At 32.6% G+C, this 9854-nt stretch overlaps 1 protein-coding gene across 1 annotated transcript; it reads right to left on the reverse strand.

The window, feature by feature from the left end:
* Nucleotides 1-7555: 7555 nt before the first annotated feature.
* On the reverse strand, nt 7556-9854 carry LOC125849438 (pentatricopeptide repeat-containing protein At2g33680-like). Its single transcript, XM_049529523.1, has one exon. The coding sequence runs from the start codon at nt 9779-9781 to the stop codon at nt 7616-7618; it is 2166 nt and encodes a 721-aa protein (XP_049385480.1). The 5' UTR covers nt 9782-9854; the 3' UTR covers nt 7556-7615.

Below are 9854 nucleotides of genomic sequence, written 5' to 3' on the forward strand. Positions count from 1 at the left end.
TATCAAGATTCAAATAATACCTCCTGGATCCATTGTGCTTGTAGTCAACAATGTACCACCATATCCGCCTCTTAAGGCTGACAATTAATCACTACAACTAGCCTACAATACTCCCAACCTTTAATAGATGGTTCTATTGCAACAAATGCATATAAGAAGCTCTCACCTTCTGTTCTTTTCAAGCTCAAAACAGAACCAGGATAGGTCTGCTCCAAAATGTATAGAAAACCTGAAAGTTTTTCAATTGTTACAATTATTTTTACAATTTGATAACTAAATATTATAACACAACAATGTATCATTCGAATACAAAATGCATACCAATTAGATACAAACTCCAGTATAATTGTGCACTTTCATAACTACATATAATAAAATAGCACTATATAAAATAGGATACAATCTGGATACCAAGTAGATAATCAATGGAAACCAATCTAGATACAAACTGCATACCAATTGGATACAATCATTTGCTTCGCTACAATGTATATCAGTTTAGTTCCACTATTAATTTTTAGTTTGATATCAATTAGACATAAAGAAAAATAAATAATTAAATTTAGAAAAAACCTGATAGTTTAGCATATGACTCAGCTGGATCTCCACGCAGCAATTTTTTTTAGCTCGCTAGGCCAGCATGTATGTCAGCGAAACATCATGTTATTTCAACATGTCTTCGACTATATCTTTTTGAGTGTATACAATTGCTAGATCGACAAATTTATCTAATATCATAACAGCTACAACACTAGTGAATCCTTGACGCCTTGCATAAACTCTATCTCTAACCGAACAAGTGTGATCCCCATAGTATTTTCGGATTTTGAAAAACCCCGATTGATTCAAACTTGATGAATTCAATAGCCAGGAACAATTTTCAGAAGGATACAAGTAATAGCTATTTCAAAAAAATAAAAAAAGATTAATAAAAATTTTATATATCAAAGTCATACCAAAAAAACTACACATATAAATAAGCAAATAAATTATTACCAAGAAGAACTGGAACAAGATAGAAGAAATCAAAATATTTTGACAACTTCATAATGTTGCATCACCTCAATAAGTGTGCCCTTATCTTTGTAAATCTGATTTTCAGTAATCAACATATTATTAAGTTCACTAATTACTTCATGTCCTTCATCATAATTTTCATCAACAACTCCATCAGAATTCATTCATATCAAACAGATTGAATTATTTGAGTATAAATTCACATTTGTTAGTGGTCTACTAATATCACAATCTCTTCTATCCATAATAACTCTAGATTCTAGATTATCTATAGTTATATTCTTCAAAGTTATTGTGGATAGAAGAGATTGTGATGTTAGTAGAACACTAACAAATGTGAATTTATACTCAAATAATTCAATCCGCTTGATATGAATGAGTTTTGGTGGAGTTGTTGATGAAAATTATGGTGCAGGACATGAAGTAATCAGTGACCTTACTAATATGTTGATTATTGAAAATCAGATTTACAAAGATAAGGGCACACTTATGGAGATGATGCGACATTATGGAGTTGTCAAAAAATTTATTTCTTGTATCTTGTTCCTGTTCTTCTTGGTAATAATTAATTTGCTTATTTATATGTGTAGTTTTTTTGTATGAATTTGGTATATAAAAGTTTCATTAATCTTTTTTTATTTTTTTGAAACATCTATTACCTGAAGTGTCCTTCTGAAAATTGTTCCTAGTTAATGAATTCATCAAGTTGGAATCAATCGAGACTTTTCAAAGTCCGAAAATACTGTGGGGATTTCACTTGTACTGTTAGAGATAGAGTTTATGCAAGACGTCAAGAATTCACTGACGTTGTAGATGTTAAGATATTAGATAAATTTGTTGATTCAACAACTGTATACACTCCGAAAGATATAGTCGAAGACATGTTGAAATTACATGATGTTTCGTTGACATACATGCAGGCCCGATGAGCTAAATAAAAGGTAGTAAAATTGTTGCGTGGAGATTCGGCTGAGTCATACTAAACTACCAGATTTTTTCTGAATTTAATTATTTATTTTTCTTTATGTCTAATTGATATCAAACTGAAAATTAACAGTGGAACTTAATTGGTATACATTGTAGCAAAGCAAATGATTGTATCCAATTGGCATGCAGTTTGTATCCAAATTGATATCCATTGAGTATCCACTTGTTATCCAGATTGTATCCAATTTTATATAGTGTTGTTTTATTATATGTAGATATGAAAGTGTAAAATGGACTTTGTATCTAATTGGTATCCATTTTGTATCCAAATGATATATTGTTGTGTTATAATAATTAGTTATCAAATTGTAAAAATAATTGTAACAATTGAAATTTTTTTCAGGTTTTCTATACATTTTGGAGAAGACCTATCCTGGTTTTGTTTTGAGCTTGAAAAGAAAAGAAGGTGAGAGATTTTTATATGCATTTGTTGCATTAGAAGCATCTATTGGAGGTTGGGAGTATTGTAGGCCAGTTGTAGTGATTGATGGGGTAGCCTTAAGAGGCACATATGGTGGTACATTGTTGACTGCAAGCACAATAGATCCAGGTGGTATTATTTGAATCTTGATATTAATATGCAATTATAATTATGATATAAGTTGTATTTTCAATCTGTATGCATTTTCTTTTAAAATAACGCATCAGGTCATATACTTCCACTTGCTTACACCATAGTGGATTCTGAGAATGATGCATCGTGGAATTGGTTCTTTGAACGATTTAGGGAGGCATATGGAGAAAGGGAACACGTGTGTTTTATGTCAGATAGAAATGAGAGCATATGAAAAGGAACTGCAAAAGTATATCCTGTATTGGAACATTATGTTTGCATATGACACTTATGTTTCAATGTTTTGAAGAACTTCCATGGGAATACTGAAGATATGAAAAAGCTTTTTTTTTTCATGGCAAAAGCATTACAATACAACAATTTGAGAAGTTTATGTCAAGAATCAACCAGATAGACCCAAGAATAAGAGGCTATTTGTTCGATATCGGGTATAGCAAGTGGTCAAAGACTCATTCAAAATGTAAGCAAACATAGATCATGACTTCAAACATAACGAATCTTTAAATAATGTTAACAACTTAGCAAGGAGGCTGCCAGTCGTATCACTTCTTGAATTTTTGAGGATAGCAATTCAGACATGGATTCATAAGCACAACGAGGAGGCTGCAAAAACTAGATCAGAGCTGACCAAAAAAATATGATCTTAAACTCCAGAAAAGTGTTGCTTTGTCTATCCGTATGAGGGTATTTTTCCTTTATTCATTATGCTTGATAAATTTAGAAATGTTTGTGTTTAAACCCAATTATTTTTGTGTGTTAGATAATACTATCAACAATTTATTTGCATGATGTTGTCGATAGATCAAAGCGATACATCGTGTGTATAAGAACCAATAAATGTAGTTGTGGGGATTTCAAAATGATGAGATATCGCACAGGCATTAAATGACAGTTTTTAGGTATAGAAGACTGCATGAAACAGATTATTATTCTCCCTTTTTATAAGTTGAAGAATTTTGAAGATGCATATGCAATCCCTATTGAACCTCTCCGAGTATATGGGATATACCAAATTATGTTTCTGAGCCTAAGTTGATGTCGCCTGGTTCAAAAAGAACTATAGGAAGACCGTAACTTAAACGCTGGAAGGGATTTGCTGATGTTAAATTCAAAATATCTAAAGTTACTTGTAGTACATGTCGTCGAGCGGTCCATAACAAGAAGATATGTACAAATTACCCTGCGCCAAAAAAATCATATTTTATTTGTTTGTGACAAAATAATTTGTTATTTTATTTTGTCTTTTAGATTCATGTTTTGTTTTGATTGTGACAGTAATTCATTGTTTTCCAAGAATATATATTGAGTAATTTATTAGGTAATTATGGTATGCATTTGGTATGCAAATTGAATTAGGTAATGTAATTTATAATGAGTATTAATTTGATATTCATATGGTGTTCAACTCCAAAAATAATATAAAACAAGACTAATTGATGTTGGTACAAAATATTATTATGGTTAGTTTTTTTTTATCCCCTCAAAGTCTCTACCTTTTGTTTTCTTCTCCTTATACACATTCGATTGTTCAGTGCATGTGTCACCTATTTCTACAAATCATAATTCACATTTTAAGCTTATAGAAAGTGTCATTTAGAAAAATTGATCCAAACACTCAAAACGATGGGACATGTTGTTACTTCCTCCCTCACTTTTGTTTTGTTCCCCCACTTAAACAAAACGTTCATCTTCAAATGAGTATAACAGTTAAAAATGTACCTAAAATGTCAATATTTGAATATTTGGTTTGCATATCCATCTCGGTATTTTAAATAGTCTTCTAAAACAAATGATGCCTTCATTACACCACTGAAACTATTTACTTAGTTATAAAGGCCTGAAATAAGATGTTTTTGGCGGGGAAAAAATCAGAAATCTATTGTAAGACGGTACTTACAAGTTACAATATATCCAAAGCCAACAACTTTTCTTCAAATCTTATGTGCTGAATAACTATTGAATACGTACAAATAATTTATTTCGAACTCAAAAAATTAAATAGACTACGATTGAATACAACTAAAAAAAAATAAAAAAATCTCATCTTTATTTTAGAGTCTAATAGATGAGTCCAAATCACACAAATCATGTAAAATCAAATATATAAAAATTTGAACTTTACCTCTAACAAAAACAACCTATGATATGAGTAATGAATCAATATTAGGTTGGTATGAAATTTAAATATAAATGCAACACATTTATTTTTCCTTTTGTATTATGTAAGACTGACTGTGTTTTTTTTTAATGAAACAATGAAATATGTTAATTTTCAGATGGAGGGAATTATTTATGAATCTTCCAGTCTATATAGTGGGCTAGTAAATGCGATAACTTCGCAACTTAGAATAGATGCTACTATTAATGACATTGAGATTAAATATATTGTACGTGATCGATGCCACCGGTTTGTATCCATAATGATGTGGGTATCCAAGTATTTTTGGATCAAAAGAAGGTTAATGTTGATTTCTTTACAAAATATTTGTTGTGCATAACTTTCAAGAATATGGCTATGGATAATCCATAATTTGAAGTTATTGTGGATAGAAGAGATTGTGATGTTAGTAGACCACTAACAAATGTGGATTTATACTCAAATAATTCAATCCGCTTGATAGGAATGAATTATGGTGGAGTTGTTGATGAAAATTATGATGAAGGACCTAAAGTAATCAGTGACCTTACTAGTATGTTGATTTCTGAGAATCAGATTTACAAAGATAAGGGCACACTTATGGAGGTGATGTGACATTATGGATATGTCAAAAAAAATTGATTTCTTGTATGTCGTTCCTGTTCTTCTTGGTAATAATTTATTTGCTTATTTGTATGTGTAGTTTTTTTTTTGTATGAATTTGGTATATAAAAAATTCATTAATCTTCTTTTGTTTTTTGAAACAGTTATTACCTAAAGTGTCCTTCTGAAAATTGTCCATGGTTAATGAATTCATCAAGTTTGAATCAATCGGGGCTTTTCAAAATCCAAAAATACTGTGGGATCACACTTGTTCTATTAGAGATAGAGTTTATGCAAGGCGTCAAGGAATAATTGACGTTGTAGCTGTTATGATATTAGATAAATTTGTTGATTCAGCAACTGTATACACTCCTAAAGATATAGTCAAAGACATGTTGAAATTACATGATGTATTGCTGACATACATGTAGGCCTAGCGAGCTAAAGAAAAGGCAATAAAATTGTTGCGTAGAGATCCGGCTGAGTCATATGCTAAACTACCAAATTTATTCTGAATTAAAATTTTTATTTTACTTTATGTCTAATTGATATCAAACTGGAAATTAAGAGTGGAACTAAATTGGTATGCATTTTAGCAAAGCAAATAATTGTATCCAATTGGCATGCAATTTGTATCTAGATTGATATCCAATTGGCATGTAGTTTATAAAAAGATTAATTATTTAATAAAGTAAATTTTAATTGATTTATAAATAAATAGTGATATGTCATAACCCGTAATTAAACAGTTATTAACAAGAATATTTTAAAAGTAGGTTTAAAACCCGTAATATTATCTCTTAAATGGGATAATTTTTCCTTAAAAAATATTAAGATAAGTATTACATAATGTTAGGCGTAAAGTTTTGTAAAACTAAATAAAATCTTGACATGATACTGCTCAAACTAAACAGTTAACGAATAGCAATATAGCATTGTAAATGATAATCAAATACTATGAGTGATGATTATGTATTTGCATAACAATGATTTAAAATTGAGTAATGTTTTAAAAAAATAAAGATATAACATCATTTTAATTGCTCACGAAGAGTTGCTATTGATCTGTTGTTATTGCTCATTGACAGAGGAGACATGTAGTACATGTAATACATAAACCCTAAAGATGTTGCCGTTTGTTCAAGACCACAAACAAAAACCTTTGTTAAAATACCATATTTTACAATGATTTATTTGGAATTAGATGGCTTCAATATACTATGAGCACGGCTGTAAGTATGGTTCATGATGCCAATTACTAAAAAATATGTACAATAAAAGCATTTTAAAAAAACATACAACTTTCACGAATAAAGATGTGTTAGAATAAAATTTGTCATGTACAATAATAACCAAATGTGTTAGGATAAAATTTGAGAAATACCTCTCGAAGAGTTGCAGATCGAACTCCAATTATGTTGTGGCTGTCAGAAGATCATACTCCAATTCTTTGGACTTCTACTGTGATCCCAAATCAAATTAATAGTCAAACTTTACAATATATTGGTGGACAAGTATTGTTCAAAATACAAATTATTAGTACTTTTTTTTTAGGTCAGAAAGAGTCATATATTGCTTTGTCTACCAAAACAAAGCAACTTAGGACTATAAACTGAGTACTGGATATAGGGTCTCAAATAAATCAATGAAGGTTTCATGGTAATTAGTAATTACAATCTAATTCAACATTAGTTATTTAAAGTTTTCTGCACTTTAGTGAATTAAAAAAAAAATATGCAATTAGAGTTCTAGAGAAGCAAATAGTAACAACAAGAATATCGTGAATATACAATTTAATAAACGAAGTACTTGTAAAAAGTTCTGAAATCTTACCAATTCAAGCCGAAAAAAAATAAATGAATAGCCGCCTGGTTCTTGGAGAAAGAGAGAGACCGCAAACGTGAAATTTATTTATAGAGAAAAAGAAAAGACAGGCAGGTGAGTTTTTGTGAAAATAAATTAGGGTTTTAAAAAGAGTCCGAATGATATTAAGACTGTTAACTCTTTCCATATACCGTTACAAATAAATGAGACCTAATTATAAGTCCTATTTAATTACTGATTGGAAGAATACGCAAATGAACCTATAATGATAGTCATTCTAAGTCGCATAAATAAGAGAAAAATTACTATGTATATATTTTATTTTATTTTTAAAAAGAATTCGTATATTCCTACGAGGAGAAGTTGACAAAAATTTCTCAATGAGTCAAATTTTGACTAACAGTAACATGTGCTTAATAAAAACCAAATCTCCAATTTCATAGAAAATATAGTTTCCATAAAAGCATATGGAATCAGTCCATTACTCCCTCTAACTCTAAGCAAGGATCAAAATCTGGTTTGTATCCCTCATCTTTCATGAGCTTACTTAACTTCCATAACTCGTCGCGTATATGTATGATTTGTGGATGCAACTGATCTCCAACAACAAATACATGAAACTGACTCTTCAGCTCAATCCAGCTACATCCAGGCTCCTTGCTTACTCCGCGGAGATTCATCAACCTTCTCACGCGTTCAACATCCTCCAATCTTCCTAGAGCTGAATAAATACTAGAGAGTAGCACATAAGCAGATGACTCTTGTGAACCTAATTCCATTAACTTCTCTCCAGCGTATGCGCCTAGTTCATAGTTTCTGTAGTTCCTGCAAGCACTTAACAAGATACGCCACAAACACAGACCATGGTCAACATGACTTGCTGCTGACTCGATAAATTCTTTTGCTTCGTAGAGTTCTCCAGCACGACCGAACATATCTACCATACACGCGAAATGCTCTAGCCTTGGCTCTATCCCGAACTCATCAGACATCATTTTGAAAATACTCCACCCTCTCTTTACCAAACCCATGTGACTACAAGCTGAAAGAATGTTTACAAAAGTAACATAATCTGGTCTTGTTCCCTCATGAAGCATTTCCTCAAAAAGTTCAAGGGCTTCAGTCCCGCAGCCGTTCTGAGAAAGACCTGACATCATTGAGTTCCATGACACTAAGTCTCTAGCAGGCATTCGCCTAAAGACTAGATTACCGTCATGGAGGCTTCCGGATTTTGCGTACATAGTTGACAGAGCACTTCCAATTGGAACTTCAAAATTAAACCCATGCTTGACTATATGAGCATGAATCTGCTTCCCCTGTTCCAAAGCAGCAAGACTAGAACAGGCTTTTAACACGCTCGCCATTGTCAACTCATTGGGCATAACACCCTCCATCAGCATTCTACAATACATACCCATAGCACTTTCATTATCCCCATTCTTTACATATCCTGCTATCATGGAAGTCCATAAGACTATGTCGGGTTCTTTCAAATAATCGAAACCTCTTCTTGCATCACTTATATTACCACATTTAGCATACATGTCCACTAACGCAGTCAGAATATACATTTGAGGCTCAAATCCCAACTTCAACAGATATCCATGCACCTGTTTTCCTTCTCTAAGTGCATCAAAATCACTACATGCATTAAGCACCCCAACCAGAGTGTACTCACTGGGATTCATCCCACAGTAATGCATCTCAGAGAACAACTTCAACGCCTTCTCACAATCCCCATTCTGTGCATAACCAGTAATTAACGCAGACCACGTTATAGAATTCTTTTCAGAGGAGAGCTCGAATGCCCAACACGCATCATCCAAACTCCCACACTTCGCATACATAGTCACAGTAGCATTAGCAACAGAAACAGCCCACAAAAATCCATTCTTCAGAGAAAGACAATGAATTTGCTTTCCAACAAAAACAAACTCAGGCAATGCAATAGCACTAAGAACACTAGTAAAGACAAACTCATTCACATCTTCCCCTCTCTCCCACAGCATCACACTAAACACTCCCACAGCCTCCTTAACCATCCTCTGCAACGCATACCCAGATATCATCGTAGTCCAAGAAACAGAATTTCTCTCAGGCATTTCATCAAACATCTTGCGGGCATCACCAAGATAATGACCAGCCTTACAATACACATTCAACAAAGAACTACCCACAAATACATCAGAAAGGTAACCGAGTTTGAACGCAAGACAATGTGCTTGCTTCCCAGTAAAGGAATCCCCCAAAGTCGAAACAGAGGTAAAAATGCCAGCAAAGGTGTGAGGATTTGGGAGGGCATTTTCTTGTCTCATTAACTTGAAGAGATTGAGAACGGAAAGAGAAGAATCTCGACGACCCAATTGAGAATAGCCATTGATAAGACAGTTCCATGAGACAATGTCTTTGCTCTGTATTTCTTGGAAAGCGAGATGGGCGTCCGACAAACGGTGGCACTTGGCGTATAAGTTGACAATACTGTTAGATAGGTAAATGCAAGAAGATGAAGAACCAGTTTTAAGGAGATGAGCGTGAAGAGATTGACCTTTTGGAAGGTTTTTGGATCGAGTGTAATGGAGTATTTTGGTGAAAAGGGAAGAAGAGGATTCAAGTGCTAGAGATATTGAACCATTACTCATATCATACGCTGTTTTCGTTAGAGGTAAAGTTCAAATTTTTATGTATTTGATTTTACATGATTTATGTGATTTG

This window comes from Solanum stenotomum, chromosome 12 (genome assembly GCF_019186545.1).
Source record: "Solanum stenotomum isolate F172 chromosome 12, ASM1918654v1, whole genome shotgun sequence".
Taxonomy (NCBI): Eukaryota; Viridiplantae; Streptophyta; class Magnoliopsida; order Solanales; family Solanaceae; genus Solanum; species Solanum stenotomum.